At 45.4% G+C, this 17,994-nt stretch overlaps 1 protein-coding gene across 1 annotated transcript in view; it reads right to left on the bottom strand.

Moving 5' to 3' along the window:
- Positions 1-3,645: 3,645 nt before the first annotated feature.
- LOC114453182 (E3 ubiquitin-protein ligase HECW1-like) overlaps positions 3,646-17,994 on the bottom strand; it is a 36,615-nt gene continuing 22,266 nt past the window's right edge. Inside the window, exons 8-29 of the mRNA XM_028432941.1 lie at positions 17,830-17,930; positions 16,323-17,293; positions 15,630-16,197; positions 12,496-12,594; positions 10,565-10,718; positions 9,991-10,094; positions 9,769-9,875; positions 9,427-9,612; positions 9,073-9,207; positions 8,861-8,975; positions 8,686-8,782; positions 8,515-8,598; positions 8,328-8,434; positions 6,986-7,100; positions 6,669-6,782; positions 6,366-6,518; positions 6,104-6,202; positions 5,789-5,918; positions 5,564-5,710; positions 5,304-5,418; positions 5,014-5,212; positions 3,646-3,780 (exon numbers count right to left, since the gene is read on the bottom strand). Of these exons, the coding sequence (XP_028288742.1) occupies positions 3,669-3,780; positions 5,014-5,212; positions 5,304-5,418; positions 5,564-5,710; positions 5,789-5,918; positions 6,104-6,202; positions 6,366-6,518; positions 6,669-6,782; positions 6,986-7,100; positions 8,328-8,434; positions 8,515-8,598; positions 8,686-8,782; positions 8,861-8,975; positions 9,073-9,207; positions 9,427-9,612; positions 9,769-9,875; positions 9,991-10,094; positions 10,565-10,718; positions 12,496-12,594; positions 15,630-16,197; positions 16,323-17,293; positions 17,830-17,930 (4,012 nt within the window). The 3' untranslated portion in view covers positions 3,646-3,668. The remainder of the gene's footprint in view (positions 3,781-5,013; positions 5,213-5,303; positions 5,419-5,563; positions 5,711-5,788; positions 5,919-6,103; positions 6,203-6,365; positions 6,519-6,668; positions 6,783-6,985; positions 7,101-8,327; positions 8,435-8,514; positions 8,599-8,685; positions 8,783-8,860; positions 8,976-9,072; positions 9,208-9,426; positions 9,613-9,768; positions 9,876-9,990; positions 10,095-10,564; positions 10,719-12,495; positions 12,595-15,629; positions 16,198-16,322; positions 17,294-17,829; positions 17,931-17,994) is intronic.

Raw genomic sequence — 17,994 nt, 5'->3', positions numbered from 1 at the left:
TCATAAACACAAAATAATGACAAGGAAACACAAAATAATTGCACAGACACAAAAATAGTCGTGAATGGCCACAAAATAATCACAAGGAGACACTAAATAATGTCACAGACACACACAAAACAAACACAGGTGAATGTGAGATTATTACATTATTTACACAATGACGACACACAAACTGTACTCACAGCTTCATAAACTAGAGCCTGTGTAGACAGAGAGGCATCTTAATGAATCCAGAAGCAGGCAGCGCGGTAACAAAGTGACTGTTTTTATTGAGAACAACAGTTGGATGGTGGAGCGAGAGCACAGCCTGAGTATTCAGCAACCGGTCCGCAGTCAAATCAGAACTGTACCTCCCAACATTTTGTGTATAGTTCACACACAAATAGAAAAACAAAAACAAACAATATGCATGCGTTAGTGTCACCTCGCCTGTCAGTCAGTCACTTATTCCCTTTGATAAATTCCCTTTTCTTAAAATAAAAATTACAAAAGAAAAAGCAAACACGCTCTTTCCATCTCCAATAGCTTATTTAAATATTCTACAATAACTTCTATGCAATTACAGTGTCATTGGAGCATTCCTTATCCCTCAGGTCATACAATAAATAACAAGATCTACAATGTATTCAATCCATAAAAACATGTATGCTGTCTTTACACGTTCAACAATGTACATACAAAAAAAAAAAAATCTCTAATTTTTATGAACTGTCATAAACTGCCTGAAGCATAGATTACTTGCTGGATGCATGCAGCTCTGGAAAAAAAGACCAGTAAAAGCACCAGAAAAAGAAAACCAGAAACACTGTGAGGCGAATGGAGACGGCTTCAGGGAGCCGCAATAGAAAAGATGCACATATCAAAACACAACCAAAGGCTTCAGAAAAGTGAAAAAGGCAAACTCCTGGAATGATGCTCAGAAAACTGCAAACAAAGAAAAAACATTCATGGGAAGCGTCGCCGCATCCTTTACTTATAAATACAGTTGTACAATACAGTATAAATAACAGTACAAAAGATAGTAGAAAAAAAACAGGGAATGCAACAAAATCACAGCCTCGTCCTCGTGGGGTGTGAAGAGATGCGTAGGTAAAGGCCTCACCAGCGCCACCTGCAGCACCAACGTCCAATCAAATTCACTCTTTTGATTCAACTCATCTGATATAATCGTTCATTTATGCTGTGGTACGGTTTACACACCCAGTGCTGGCAGTGTGGTTGAGGTTAGGGGGGGGGGGGAGGAGAGATTGTCGTCATGGTAACTAAATAGGGAGCTAAACTGGTGCCTACATTACCAACAAAGCATTGAGACGGCTGGCTTGTTGCCGTCTCTCACGTCTAAAACTCTCATCAGGACACGTACATGTAGCACACTGCATGTGTGAACCTTTCAAGGTTGTGTGTCTCAAACTAAAGAGGGCAACTCACAGGAAATGACCATAGCAACATTCAAACGGTTAATCTATGCGAGTGAAGGTAGCTAACTGGCACTTTTTTAACTGCAGCTAATCATTCAGTTAAAACCTAATAAACAGAAAAATGACAGTGAAAACTTCGCACATCTGTGGTGCAGCTAACGTAACATTTATGGTGCAAAAAAAAGGCAAAAACTCTCAAAATAAATAACATGATAAATAAATTATTAATAAATAAGTGGAGACTAACATTATTCTGAATTTACTCACAGAATTCTCTAAAAGTTTCTTCTTTTTTTTTAAAACAATGACCCTAATCCTAATCCAGGCTCCCAGATTAGATGAGTACTACTCAGTGTTAACCTTGGGTTAGAGTGTCAGATTGTAACCCAGCTTTAATGATTCATAGTGAGGATGTATGAAGACTTGTGTGTGAGAGAAAACACACACGAACAATCGGAGGAAAATAAAAACAATCCAAGGCAAAATGTTCTGAACTCTTTCCTTCTGTCAGGCCACTAATGAGGCAGTAAGTAACTGAGGCACAGTTCCATTACTGGGTGAGAGATGAGGCGATGGGCTGGGAACGCAGTCGGTCACTGTCCAAAAAAAAAGAACATGGTGGACTGTGGATTGGAGTAAAGGTATCGACTATTGCATATATTACAACAGTTTGTCCAAGGGTTGATATACCAGAAGGACCTGATTGTCCAGTGAGCCTGGGGCCTTGGAAACCTACATGCTGCTTTGTCACATTGTTTGAGACAGTAAAGGTTGTTGGAGTACCCGCTCCATGAGAGGAGCACAGTCAGAGAGGAGGAGTTCATCGATGGAAGACTTGAAGCGGCTCCCATTCAAACAGCAGGACCAGGGACGCTGAGAGCAGAAGCACCACTGAGCCCCCCCTGTGTTTTAGTCACCTGCAGAGTGAGTGTCCACATGTTTGCTTTCTCAGGTCTCCACAAAAGGAATCCCAGAAGCCCTTGTGTTGGAATGGATGGCTCTCTTTGTTTGTGGGAGACGTGTGACATCACTGGCTCTGACTGTAACAGCTGTCCATACAGAGGTGGATTAGAAAAGTCTGTCCAGCTGTTGTCCTCCCTTTGGACTGGGGGGAGACACAGAATGGGATGCTGCAGGTCCAGATGTTGGCCTTCCAAGCGACTTTTACCGATGTACAGTTACTGAATTAGATGCTTACAGGACCAGACACATTCTCAGCGGCTCTCCTGAATGACTCCTCTGGGGTCTTTGCTCTTCACCGAGGAGCTGGTTGACATTGCTTGAAACAGAAACTTCATTGCTATAGTTAACTGAGGGCATGACAACAGAGTGTGTATGGTAGTTTCACTACTATTGACACCGAAGTATTATTTTAGAAGTGTCGTGGGCTACGTTTTCTTCCTGGAATTATCTGCATAAATCACATTTTGACATTTCATTTCAGTGAACAGTGAGCTTTGCTTTTAGCTTCCAAATCATAACATCTCTGTATATTCATTATATTCTGTATAGACAGCAGACTCTCCACACTGATTGTTCCTTTGGCATGAGGGCTACTAAACTTTGCATCCAGCTGTTTTTTTTCCTTTGTTAAAAATATGTATTACATCTGTTATACTATAAAGCCACATTCTTTATATTAATCTAAATATGTTAGGGCAGCAAACCACCTGAGGACTTTGCATTCACAGAAAAAGGTAAAATTTCTGTTAGTAGTTCTCTTTTTTTAAATTATTAGTTAAATTTGAATCTTGCTTGTTCTAAGATAAATTCCAACTCATTCTCATGATAATGTCTTAAATTTGATGTTAAATTATAGTTATTACTCTATTTCATCATTGGACAGATGATGCATTTGGATACATGCAACAAATGATGCCACTTTGCACACCGTTTCTTCAGGTATGCACACATGGATATAATCTAAAAAAACAACAACAACAACTAAAATCCAGTGTTTCACATCCTTACGGATAAATATAAAGATAACCGTAGTCCTGCTGTGATGTCCTGGGTGCTGGGTGCAGTCATAAAGATCCTCATGTCTAAGTGAGAGACTCTAACACACAGAACCACAACAGTGACGCACATACAGGATATCCACATGACCAGACCGCCATTCAGGTGTCTTTACCACACAATGAGCCCACTAGTGGCTGCTTCTCCTTTGGCCCAGCCAGTGTTACAGAGAGAGAGAGAGAGAGAGTGAGTGAGAGAAGGGGAGGTGTGGTTGTTTCAGTGTCTGTCTCACTCCAGGCCGAAGGTGCTGGTTTCCTCCACAGCGATCAGCAGTTTCTCATAGAGCATGGTGTACGAGGGGTACGGAGGCAGGTCCAGGCGGTTGAAGCAGGTATGAGCCCTGAAAGAGAGACGTCATCAGGACACGTAGCATTGTGTGGCCTGTTACTGCCTCCATAGGATTTATTAAGCTGAGCTGCAGCAGGTGCTGCTGATCATCACCCCTTGATGAATGGATCATCAGCAGGTGAACAGACCATGCAATCCTCAGAGTACTACAAAGAATCCCAGGAGCTACATCTCAGAGTCTACAGGCCTGGTACAGTTTGTTTGGAAGGGTCACCAGGAGAAAGAAAAAAGATAAGACAGCACATGGAAGCACGACTGAGGGTCACAAGACTGTGTCTGAACAAAGCTCTTCTGGAAAGATGTCCTATGGACAGATGAGACCAACGTGGAGTGTGGTCTTAATGCTCACCATCATGTCAGCAGAAACACCTCACACCCACTGTCAAGCATGGCGGACGAGAGGTGAAGATTTGAGCTTGTCCTTAAGTCAGCTTCATGAACTCTCTGCTTAGCAGAGTATTCTAGCAGCAATAGTTTCATTTTTGCTAAATAAAAGATAAATAAATGTATGTGCCTAACTACAAACAGATGATTTTGGGTTGGACAAACGTTTGGACATGAATACCACACAGTCAGCTGTGTGTTGTACTAGCCAAGGCTGCAGTTATCTATCCAAAGAGGCACAGTTTGTTTGCAATCCTGATTTGCTCTGGGTAGAAGGTGTTTGGCATTCGGCTAGATTTGGCAGAGGTGTTCCGACACCTCCTCCCTGAGTTAGATGGTAGTGGCCCATGATTATGATAATGAGTCTCAGCTCAGGCAGGAAGGGAAAAGGAACACTGATAACCCTGTTAAACTGTAGTTTGTTAATGTACCAGGAACCAGGAAGTGTGTGTGTCTTCTTGCATCCTATGCTTGCTTATGTAGGGTTATGTTTTACATACAACACATTTTTTGGGATCTGCTGCTTTTCAGCACTTGGACTCTATCAACACAAACACACACACACAAGTCTGGGCTCTTCACTGCTGCGCGGTGAAACCTGAGCCTCGCCTCTGTTACTGCTGAGCACATTTTGACTGCTGTTTACCAAATTAATGTCCTCCTGTAAGGTCAGAGGGACACACCTTGGTCTATTTTTTCTCTACCTGCACTGCAGAGGAGAGAAAATAGCCTTTCTGCCGAGCTGCTGCATATGCAGTGTTTATAAAGAGCTTGCTGCACACATTTTGTAGGTGGAGCTTTTCTTACAACAAAGGTCTGAGGGCAGAAAAGCACCACATACCTGGGTAGTGATGTGACTTTTCCCCACTTCTCGATGCAGAAGCGCCGCAGGCCGTTGGAGCCGCGCAGGGCCGCGAAGCCTTCGTAGGGAACGCTGGACGTCCCGGTGACAAACTGCAGCAGGCGGAGCCGCTGCTCGTTGTTGAAGCGCTCCACGGCGGCCCAGAACCACCTCATCACTATGTGGCCGTCATGGTAACCTGTTGTCATCCAAGTCAACTCAGTTTACAGGCTTTTATCAAGCAGTTAGCACAATTTAGCATCAAGACTAGCGTCGGTGTCAACACACACCTCCTCTGTACTCTGTGTTGCTCCTCCAGTCAGTAAGGTCGATCTCTACGGTCCCCGCAATGACTAATTCCAGCTCTCGAGCATCAAATACTGACACCAACCTGGAATCCACCACCTGGGAATCAGAGAGCAACATCAGGCAGCAGCTGGATACACATGCTGGATGTAAATGTGTGCACTGAGGTAGCGAACCGTAGAGCTAACCAGAGGAGGCCTCCTACCAATCACTGTCATTACACGCTGGAACCCTGTGAGTTTACCTCGTAGAAGCCTCGGACCAGCGCCTCGGTCTGCTGCACCACTCCTCTCTCCACCCTCCACTTGGCCATCCGCTCTATGTAATCCTTCTTGTTCTTCTCCGTCACCTGGAGGTTGGAGCCGCCTGACTTCAGCTCCCGCTCCGTCACCTGGTATCACAGTCAACAGTTAAGCAGCTATTCCACTGTGAAACACAAGCGGAGACACACACACACACACACACTGACCTGGCCAAAAACCTCCTCGTTGACAGTGAAGGTGAGATCAAGGATGTCGGTGATGTCATTGTCTTTCATCCATTGCAAAGACTGGTGGAACTCCTCATCCAGGTACTCCAGATCAGACAGGTCAGTCGGCCTGCAACACACACACACACACACACACACACACATTTGTGTTGATTTCTATGCTCCTTTGTTGAGTCTAACATCGGCCGTGGGACAAAATGAGCTTTTTTTAATTTGGCTAAGGCACTTAGCGTGATGTTGATTCATCTGTGCACATTAAATAATTCATGAAAAGCTTATCGGGTGTGTACTGACAGTCGGAGCAGTGCCTTGTAAAAGGGCCTGGTGAAGAAAGCGTCCAGCAGGTACTGATGGATCAGAGCCAGGCCCAGAATACGACCACTGAAACGGAACCTGGACACACACACAAACACACACACACAGATGCTTTAATCGAGAGGGACATTTCAATTACATCCAGTTAATGCCACTTTTTATTGGACTTCATAGTGAAACAGGAGGGCTGTGGCACTCATTCAGTACACTGATTGATTCGTCACAGTGTTGTGCGGCTTACCATTCCAGATGGTTTTCCACAAAAGCTGACATGGGGCTGATCTGGACAGTGTAAGTGTCATTGGCTGAGTATTCAAACAGGCCGTAGTATGGATTAAAGAGCTCCTGAGACAACAGGAAGAAGAACTCTCTGGATGGGCCGCTGTAATCTAACCTGCAGAGAAAAACAGGCATTCACATCAAATATCCACATATATGTTTATAGAGGAGGGCCAATTATCTAACACACATGCTAGAAGTTGCCATCATGCAGTGTTTCCAGGCGTGTTATGTGTAGTGCACATTGTGTCTGTGTTCGTCTTACCCCTCCTCTCCTAGGAAGGTGACGTAGAGTTTGTTGCGCTGCAGCTCTTTGCGTGAATACGCCATGACTTGATTAAAGGTTCCCTCCAGCAGGTGTTCTCTCCTGATCAGCAACCTGCACAGATCAAACACACACATGGAGCCACTGCAACCGCACTGAACAACAAGTCTTCTTATTCTTTTTATGGTGATATGTTTTTTTAAGAACACATATACTTAAACCTGTGCTACAATCTAAGGGATTCATACTACTACAACTAATAACAATAATAATAATAATAATTTTCAGGACAATGAAATTGTGTAATCCAGACTTACTTGATCTTGCCTGGTCCCTGGCCGTAGCCTTTAGCTTCTAATTTCCTGTAGAAGTTTCGTAGTTTGGCTTCAAAGTCTCTGCGGTAAGGAGCTGGAGCCCTGGCCCTCTGCAGGCCTGCATTTTTACACGTTAAAATAACATTAGTTTGTATTAGTGTTGTGTTTAAATTAGCTTATCGGCTGTATTCCACATCAAGACAAGCAAGAAATTATGAAGCTCTATTGGGACAGCTACAGATAACCTGAGCTAAATGACTGAGACAGAGAATGAGCAGCTGAACAGACACAAAGACTGGGCCAATATACTGTAGGTGCTAGCTAGCTGCAGGATCTCCCCCCTGTGGTGAGCTTTCTAACTGATATGTGATTGGAAATCTCTCAGAACCCCACTGTGCGTCCTACTCACTGTGCGCCCATTGTTTACTATAGAAACATGTTGTGCAGCATCGCACAGTTATACAGACATGAATCAAAAATGAATGTGTGCAGATCAGCCTAAGACTTTTAGATGTTTTCTCACATGACTGATGGTCACATGGTTGTCAAACATGGCTTTGTAGCTGCAGAAAGGCCAACGACTGTAATGTTTTCACAGCTTCTTTCTATAAACAACATGCATTTCAGGCCAGGTTGCAGCACTGAGCCCGACACGTTTTGACATCGCCAGCCATCTGGGGCTGTCTAAAGGGCCCCTGGCTGTTTGCAGAAGGGTGCACCGACCGACTGTGGTTAAAGGTGTAGCAGAAATCAACTTCCAGCCAAAATAAACAAAGACTCCCGGACTTCATCCAGTCTTGCCTTCATTTTACAGCTGAGCAGGTTTATCAGAGACTCTGAAACATCACTTCATAGCAATGATCTCATGCCACTGGCACCAAAACATCCCATTTTAAGGGTTAGTGAAAACTGAAGTGAACTTTTTCTTCTACTTGAAGCAGTTCAGCTCATTGTTGTTTTTACTGTTTTTCCAGGTCGGGTTTCCACAAAGACAACAGCACAACTAATGAATGAAGCACAATTACAAGCCAGGCTTCCCTGCTGTGACCCAGTTTCCCTTTATAGAGCCTTCCATCAATAACACACAAACTCATGGCTTGCTGAGGTCTACCGCAGCTCATTAAGATAATATTAGTGCATCCTAACGCAGCACAGCAGGCTCTGTCAAACAGCAATGAGTGTGTGTGTGTTTATTATGTTCATCAGTAACAGCATTCCAGAGTTCATCTCTAGAAACACTACCTTTATAATAATAATGATGATGATGATCGGAACCCTGACCCATCCCTCTGCTTCCCTGTATCCCTTCTAAACACACAGAGATTATTCAGTTAATGAGTCCTACCTGGAGAGTTCTGAGGCGAGGACACGGGCGAACAGCGAGGAGAAAGGCTGAAGCCCGGGTGGATGGGGTGAGGTGGGATGTAGGACATGATTTCCTCTTCACATAAACTGTAAAAAGAGACAAAGGGCATTATTTTTTTATGCTGCATGAACTCCAAACATATTGTTAACGGTGTGGCGTTCCGTACCTTAACAGGATGACCAGGTCTGCATCACATGACAGCTTCTCCACGCCCTGAGTACCTTCTGTCCGGATGTAGTGGATCTTCTCCCTGAAGGTAAAATTCATGTGGATTTAGGACAACTAATGGAGCTTTGTTACCAATAATCAGAAACATTTCTTAGTAATAAGGAATAACCTCAGTGCGTGGTTTCTGCTCAGGCTGGGCTGTCTCTCCTGCAACATGTCGAATATGTTCGGCTGTCGGAGGAATGCTACTATCTTGTCATTGTAAGCTGGAGAGAAAAAGCAGGATAGAAGCAGTCAGACAGGAACACGGTGTGGTCGATAAGTATAACAGAAAGACTGCCTACATGGTGCGGACAGCTGTTGTGGGTCAGGGTGGTGTTGGCTTCGTATGGCAGCCACCAGGCTGTTTCCAGGCCTGGCCATCAGAGAAGCCCCCCGACTCCTGGAGACTTCAGAGGCCTAGACGAAAACAGAAAAAAAAAAGTTCGACTGTGGCATGCTCTTATTTTGAAAGCAAATTAAAAACAATGCCGACAGCACAGGTAGGTTTGGTTACCTCCCCGGCGCTGTAGCTGCGTAGTCTCTGTAGGTGTTGTCTGTGGGCGAGGTGTCCGGGCAGCCGGCCGTTCTGCAGAGGGATCCGAGGGTCGATGAAGGTCGTGGCTCGGCTGTTGTGATCTACAAAGAAGGACTAGGAGACAAAAAAAAAATCGATCGGACGTCACTGTTTTCTCATGTTTTCCTATGTATGTATGACCCTAACTGACCGTCCACCCCTTCAAACAGCTGAACATCACAGTCCAGTATTCTGTCCTTGCCTCGTTTTGCTTTGCGAGCATGACGCCACGCTGACTGTCAGGTATCGACAGGGAGGTGTTCTGTGTGGGTGTGGGTATGTGGGATGTTCTACCTTGCCCTGGGGGTCGGTCTTGATCTCCCAGCCTCTGGGCAGCTCCAGCTGAGTGTCTGCGAACTTGTTGAGAAAGACCACCAGGTCCCTGTTGTGTTGGTAGCGCTCAAAGTTTCGGGCGTCACGTCGCACCTTCAGGATCATGTGCTTCACACAGCTGCTGCTGGTGAACATGCGGTACGCTGCCTGTGGACCAGAACATTCACATGTTTACTGATGGTGTCACTGTCAGCGCTGTGGTGTATATACTGCTTTATCTGACCTCTAGATAACAACTACAGCGTTCTAACTCAGCAGAACATAAATACAGACGTTGTGTGTGTAGCTGTGTGTAGGACTCACATAGTTGCTGTGCAATACAGTGAAGAATTCTGGGTGTGTGATGAACTTGACAGCAGGTGACTGGAGGAGATGGCTGATCTTCTGGTGATTGACAGGGGAGGCAGGGCCTGTAGAGAGGCCACAAGCTAACTAACAGTGTCATATCAGGAAATAGAGCTGAAACTGACCCTTATAAAAAGGGTCAGGTGGTAGACTTTCAGAGAGTGAGTGGGCTCAGAGTACCTGTCGGGGGAGAGTCAGAATCAGCCTCTGTGCTGCTGCTCCTCTCTAACCTCTGACTCCCACCGTCTTCCTCTGTGGCCATGGTCCTCTGGATGTTCTGGTACCTGCAGGATGAGTGACAGCATCACACACTCTGCATCCAATCCCCACTTATGTTTTCACTTAGGATAGGATTTTAATATTCAACACTTTGTATTTATCTGCTGTGCTCTGCTTCATCATCGTGCTTTGAGTTTCTGTTTCAGGCACCAGATGTCAGTATAACTCCATCGCAGCATTTACATGAGCTCTTCTCTCTGTTTGAGACTGCTTGAACCAAATTGCCCCTTTGGGGACTAATAAAGTTGTTTTGATTTGATTTGATTTGATTTCAGTGATGCACAGACTGAGGCTTAACAAATGAGTGACAAAAACATATATACTGTATATACAATGCATATATAACCAAACATCTGAATATAAACTGAAGAAAAGTTGAAGAACGCGGTTAATATTTCCAGACAAACACAGCTCATTCTTCTCTTTTGTGTTAAACTGATTCACTGTTACAGCTGGAGCTCTCCCTCCGTCTAACCTCCGGTTGAGCTGTTCCATCTGCTGGGTGGAGCCTGAGCGGGGGATGCCGTGGTTACACTTGCCGCCGTGGCTCGGCCTCTGCCAGGTGGTGGTCCGGTTGACGTGGTCCACATAGAAGACTCTGCCATGGCTGTCCACCCGAGCCTCCCAGTCTGCAACAGGAGAGAGTCATTAGCTCTTAAAGATTCTGGTTCGTTAAACCCTGAGAGCATTGATCGCCTATAAGCAAAGTATTGATACACTAATAAAACATGCTGGGTCTCACACAGAGTGGTTTGTGTTTATTAAACTGTAGATCGGCCCTCAGATTTTGTTTGTGTTTTCTTTTCAGAGGAAGTAAACACACGTCCACTTCCTCTTCCTCCGTACTATATTGCTGAGCATCACACGCCTAACACTGAGTGGATCAGTGCTCCGACAGGTTTTAATGGCCGCCTTAGAGATCACTGTGACTCTCAGGTCTGACAAGCTGACATAAGACTACACTCTTAGTTTATACACATTCATTCTAAAACTCCCACAGGGGACAGAGCAGGTTTGACCTCTGAGCAGAAACAAAAACAGGATGTTTATTATGTAAATACATTATAGGTGCAAGTCAATGAATCATCTTTGTGGATGTGCTGGACACAGATTTGTCCAACCGAGCCGTCTTTGGATAAGAACCCTGCATCCTGTGGATCTGATAGAAAATCTGTTAACACTACCAGTAGTAAAGAAGGGAAGCTTGATGACTCCTGTGACAATACTACCCCCTTTTACTGAGCACACTGGGAAGATTACATCCATAAAATATATGGACACAAACAGAGCCTCTATAAAGTGTGTATTTGGTCTCATGAGGCACAATGAGAACTTCATGTTGCTCCTAAATGGCCACAGAGTGAAGGCCGCTGCAGCTTTTCTGAGCTCTGACTAACTGATGCTGTGGGAGTAGGATGAAGATAAAGACCGGCTCCTCAGGACAGAAAAACCCTCTGTGTTGTTTTTGTCACGACTGCACTGTCAGCCCACACACACACACACAGCCTCTTCAGCCTCTTATTGCCTGTCATGACCATTTTTAGAGCCTTAGTATCCTCTGGCTTTGCAGGCCTTCCCCCCTATTGACAGGCAGAAAGTAATCTGGTCATGTTTTAGCATTTGACAGTGTTTAACAAAAGCATATTGTGATTGACACCTACACACAACCAATCAGATCAGGTCTTTTCTGTAACTAACATTCCTGTATGAGTGCCTCGGGGGATGCTGATTGGTTCGCCCCACTGTCATTCAAACACATGCTGCCGGCCAAGATGGATTGTGTGATGTTCTGATTAATCTTGGAAGTATCCCGCTGCACCTCAAGGTAAACACCCAGCAACAAGGCTAACGCCAGGGACTCATGTGTTGTACTGTACTGTGTCACACAATCGTTGAAGAACTGATTCTTCAAAATAAAAGGTCAAAACGTCTTGAGGGATTTTAATTTTAAAGAAGTGCAGCAACAGAACCAGAAGATAATAAAAATAAAAGCTTATTTAAAATAAGAATAATCGTGCTGAATGAATCAGACCACAAAGTCACTCAGAACTGGTTCAACTTTGTGTCTAATGGAAGCAGCACAGTGATATGAAGCTCTCAACTGGATGATTATATAACAGCTAAGTGGGGTTTTGGCCTTTGCAGCAACTGACCATCCTACTTTGAGTGAGCAGTGAAGTATCTATCCATCCATGATGGGCAGAAAACTCATACTGCAGAGAGCGCAGAGCATTTACCCATAAAGGAGCATGTAGGGAGGGAGAAGATGATAACACAGAAGAGGTGGAATACTGTATGTTTACCCAAGGGCAAACATACAGGACACACACACACACACACACACACACAGACAATGAAGTGATAGGATGAGACTCCAGAGTAAGAGTGGGAGCTGGTGTTTCTTACTTGGAGGTAAGGCTTGGTCAGTGGCAGCAGGGAAATGGTTTAGGTCATGGCTGGGTCGCAGAACTGGAAGATGGCCAACAGGAGGGGAGGAGCCTGAGCCTATAGAGAGACAGTATGGGATAAATGATCATAAAGCTATCAGACTGGGAAAATATAGAGCCTATCCCTTCTGACTATGCTGGGAAACTATAGGGAATTATGATGGACAGTTAGGGATGTGGTGATTGAAATACAGGAGGCCGTGGTCTGTCTCAACTCAAGTGAGTGCTTCAGCTTTTTGTTTTGTTTTTGGAACCGTTTAGAACATCTACATTACTCCTAATGGTTAAAGATAATCTTTTTGGGGCTTCAAGTTATTTTCTGCCTTTCTATATCTTAGTACATCCTATTTTAATTCTCTGTTTTTGGTTTAAATCGTCGTATCAGTAGAACAATGGAACTCAAATACAACCTCCTGTGGCTGCAACACAAGCCCAATCATCACTCCACCGCCGTGCTTGACAGTGGGTATGAAGTGTTTCTGAAATGCTGTCTTCAAAGTCAAACACCACTTTGGTCTCATCTGTCCATAGGACATGATTCTGTGTGTTTTGTTCAGAGGCTGTTTTGTGAACCTCAGTTGTACCTTAATGTGTTTTTTGACAGAGTGTTTCTCCTTCCAAACAAACTGTACGTGATCAGTCTTCAGCTAAGACTGATCAGCTAACTTCAGCTTAACTTCTGAACATGATATCTTGATATTTTCTGGCCTAGACCCGAGCATGGATTTGTTAGAAGTATCCACGCTCCTTTTAGCTCTCGCTTGGTCTCCAGCAGTACATGTAAGCTCTGTAGTTTCTCTGTATTTAACAGCTACTTGCTAATTGTTGATGTGGGCACTCATCAGGTAACAACATTTTATCTGAAGACATCCGCTTATGTACCTGAATCTGACCTATAGTGTTTCCCTTTGAAGAACACACATGCTACACCATGTGCAGTGGAAGTATTTTCAGATACGTCGGCACTGAAAGCCCTGCAGAATCCTCCAACATCAACATTGTGTCTGGTGATCAGCTGCCTTCACATAAGAACCAAACATGACACAATACCCCTCTCCCTCTGTACTGCAGTCTGTTTCGAATTAGCCTCTGACAGCTTTCCCTCTGCTATTAAAATGCTCTTTGTGACTGAATATGTGCTCCGGATGAAAGGGAAATGCAAAGTGGAGATACACACAGCATGCTGTGGGATGGGAATGTGGCAGCTAGAGTCAGCCTGGTGGAAATGTAATTCATACAACACTATCACATTAAATGAAGGAGCATTACCCCCACTGGGAGGAAACATTATCACCAAAGCAGAAAGAGTGTTGTAGCAGGCAATAAACGTCCTTAATGTAATCACAAAAGGGCAAAAAACATCACAGCAGGATGGGTCACAATGTGCAGGGTTGGATCATTATGATAAAAGTGTTTTCCAAAGGAGCAGGTTGTAAGTCAACAAGTTTTAAAAATGTAATGAATAGAATCAGAGATCAGATAATCAATAGACGCCTCTGATTTTGATGTCTCTGGGTGATAGCTTGAGCCCTGGTGCTAGCTGGATAGCTGGTGTTTGTCCAGACTCCAGTGCTTTCACACCCAAGGTCCCTAACTAACCGGATGGTCCTCTTGCAAAGTTTACAGCAAGCTTGCTGAAAACCGCTTACAACCAGCTGTGCTGTTATCAAGCCTCGTTAAAAACACACTTCCCCATGTTTCTACAACAAGAAGGCGAAGTGACTGAATGCACAGGCATCTCAAACATGACGGCAAACTGACCAGCAGTTATCACGGGATTTGTAGTGCCGTGTTTCAACAACGGTAGCGATCCAAGCCTCTCTCTCAGAAAGAGAGACGATGCAGAATCAGCGTTTTATTCTCATTTTCATTTACTCACTTCTCAGAAATAAACAAAAGCAAAAAATAAATAAAAAGGACTTGACAAGATAAAATGTAAGACCTAATGGTGAAAATCTGGTCGTTTTAAGACTTTTTAAGGCAAAAACCCTGTGTAATACAGAATCAGAATCCCTTTATTTATCCCTGAGGGGAAATTCCACTTTGAACCACTAGATGGGCTAGTGTGGCAATGTGAGCTCTATTCTGCCCTCAGTACAACAAGGAAGGAAGAAAGAAAGCAGTCCAAGAACCACCCTTTATTAAGAACTGCTGCTACATGACCTCTGACTGCAGCAGGGACCAAGATGTGTGATGAAGGGGAACCTCAGTTTGCAGCTAAGGACAAACATCATAACCACTCCTTGTAGACCGGCTCCTCTTGTTTCATGCTGCTGCATTGTTTACATCAATTGAGAGCTAGTTTCCAGTAACTTCTTATTGCAGGCGAAGTGGGAGGTCATCTTGCAAGGTAATAGCTGCAGTATTTCAAAAAGCTTGACTACAAAACTCTCCGTTAAGCAGATACAACAAGGACAACTGTAACTGGAACCACAACGTGAGAACAATGGAGAGCCTATTTGTGAAAAAGACTTTCCAAGCGTCACCTCTCTAACAGCAACATGTCAGAAACAAAAGTACACTCATGATGGCAGCCCTGACTTATTCACATGGCTTTAAATCACTTCTGCTTTCCGGCAAAAGCTGCTGTCCACTCCATCCCCACAGCAGAAAAAATCCAAAAATAACACTTCACAGTGACACGCACTCTGCAGATGTCTTTAAATAGCTGCAGCGCCATTCTTACCACAGATTTACCACTCAGTCCTCCTGACACCTGCATTTAGCATCATTTAGTTTTATGATTTGGGCTTAACATAATCACACAATGTGGTGAAAATATATATTTAAACAATTAACTAGGAGAAGCATGAAATTGGGGCCAACAAATTGAACAGACCTGGTAGGGAGTCTGGCAGTGCTCTGATTGCATTTCAGAGGAGGGGAATTTCAATTTGTTTTTCCAAGGCTGTGAGTGTGTGACCTACTTTTCTAACACAATCCATAACAGTCATCATGTAAAATGAACAAACACAGTATAAAACATAAAGGCACATCCAATGAAACAAGGCCAGTTAGCCTCATTTGACTGCAGGCAGCAACTCAAACTGAAGGGAGTGAAGATTCAGGGGGGAAGACTGTGTCTACTCTTACCAATGCTATTGCTGTCGCTGGGCCCGGCCACGGCTGGCTCTCCTTGCTCTGCTCTCCTGGCCTCCTTCCATCTGGCCATCCTCCTCTCTCCCCTCGCCTCCTGGCCCTCGGGGCTCTGGCCTGCGTCAGGTATGGACTCGAAGGCGCTCTCCTCATCTTCATCTTCATCCTGGGAGGAGAACACGGTGCTTCCGGAGAGCCGGTTGCTGTCCACCGAGGACAGGCGGGTGTGGCTGCAGAAGCGGCTCCTCCCCTCGTAGCCTGAGTTGCTGTAGCATGACGTGCTGTAACAGGAAGTGCTATAGCAGGAGGTGCTGTAGCAGGAAGTGTCACAAAACTCACACTCGTTGTCGCCCAGATGTCTGTGGGTGCCGCTGCCGACTCTTCGCCCTCCTACTCCGTTGTTGGAATCCTCGCTTTCCAGGCAAGAGGGAGAGATCCTCCTGACTGCTGGATGGCCTCCTCCACCTCCTTCACCCTCCAGAAGCTGGTTCAGCTCAGAGAGGCGTTCAATGGAAAGACTGCGGGGCAGGGAGCGCCGGCAGCAGGGGCCTGGACATTCTGGGACCTGCAGGAACACACGCAGAGATGATTTATTATTGAATGGCTTATATTTACACAGGCGGCATCTTACATCTGGTAGAATCACATCAACAACTGCACTCTAGCTGAAGCCAAAGTACCGAGGCATACCTGAGAAGGAGACTGTGTTGTATCCTCCTCCTCCTCATCCTCCTGCCCCTCTTCCTCTTTGGAGATTTTTAGCGTTGGTGATGTGCTGCTGTTGTCTAGGGTGGAGCTTGTATCTCCTCCCTGCTCCTCGTCCTGGCTGGGAGGTCTCTGTTGGGCCGAGGGAAGGCTGTGTAGCAGGTGGTGAATTCGGATGTAGTGGGATCGCGGCGTCTCTGGCTCGCCGCAGGCCGATGCGATCACCGTCTCCAGCTCTGACACCGGGAGGGAACAGGGGCGGTTTTTACGCCGCGAAGGAGCATGGGAATAGTTGGAGAACACAGACTGGCAGGAGCAAGGAGAGCAACTTTCTCCTCCCTCTGTCACCTCCTGTGGGGCTCCTTCGGCTGGGTCGACAGGGGCCTCCTGGGATGCTGTGTTTTCCTCTGTGGGAGCCTCCACAGCGGCGGCTCCATCCTGTGTCACTGCTGCTGCCGGATTGTCGGAGTCTGGCTCAGGCTGTGTTTCATCTCCAGCCTCTGTTCCTTCTGCTGTTGCCCCCTCTTCAGCCTGCGGTACAGACCCCTCTCTCTGCTCCTCCTCTCCTTCCTCCTGCTGCCTCTCCTCCCTTACATCCTCTTCTTGCCCGACTCTGCTCTCCTCTTGCTGTTCAGCTGATGCTCCCTCCTCCTGCTCTACCTGGGGCTCAGCAGTCGGGGGTTCCTCCGTCACGGTGTTATCCTCCTCCGGGGCTCCTTGCTCCACCTGAGCAGCCACCTCACCTTCCTCCATCTCAGCAGGCTGAACCTCCTCAGGTAAGGAGGCTGCTGGCGCTGAGCTCTCAGGTTCAGGAGGAACGTCCAAGGGGAGATCAGGCATGTCAGGGCCCACACTGAGCGTGTCATCATCAGGTGCGTCAGCAGCATGATTGACATCGGGAGCATTTTCTCCCTCGGGGCAGGCTGGCTCGATGACAAGGGAGAGTTCCTCATCATCTGAGAAAAAAATAAACAAAAACTTTTGACACTTTCACTTTTGACAGTTGCTGCTTTCAAACTGATTTGCTCTCTTTTTATTGGTTCATTGCCCACAATGCACCTCAACCCTTTGGCCTGCCATTCAGACTAGTGCAGCAAAATGCTATAATTCAAAGTCATTACCACCTCGGAAATACACCAATCTGTAACATAGTGGTGCCTTACCCCTTAAAATGGCTTAAGAACTAGTTCCTCTAGCAAGTCCTCAAAAAAAAAAAAAATCCAATCCAGGCATCCTTAAAAGGTGCCTGAACTGCCTTAACTTCCATCATACATAGGACCTAAAGTCCCTCCTCCTTTACCTGGAGGGATCATGCTACCCTTTGAAATGCTAATTGACAGAATCTATATCTATCTCAGCTCAAGCAGGGCTAACAAAATACAGCGGGAGCAAGACATCTGTAGTGGTCGCCAGCTTCAAAGCTTCATCTGTGGACAGAGACATGAGATAACAGGGTGTATAAAGTGTCTGTTCATGCTGCTAGATGATGTACCTGGGTGAATCGAGGAAGACAGCTCAAATCGGAACTGCAGCTGGCCGCAGACATGATCCGTAGGTAACCTTCGACCCAGAGAATAACTCACTACCCGATCCCTGAGGACATGAAGATTCACGGTATTAATCAAAAAGAGTTTGCACTAAAGGAAAATGTAGCTAG

The sequence above is a fragment of the Parambassis ranga genome, chromosome 20 (assembly GCF_900634625.1).
Source record: "Parambassis ranga chromosome 20, fParRan2.1, whole genome shotgun sequence".
Classification (NCBI taxonomy): domain Eukaryota; kingdom Metazoa; phylum Chordata; class Actinopteri; family Ambassidae; genus Parambassis; species Parambassis ranga.
Note: the sequence above shows the minus strand (reverse complement) of the source record. Positions and strands in the feature narration are given on the sequence as shown.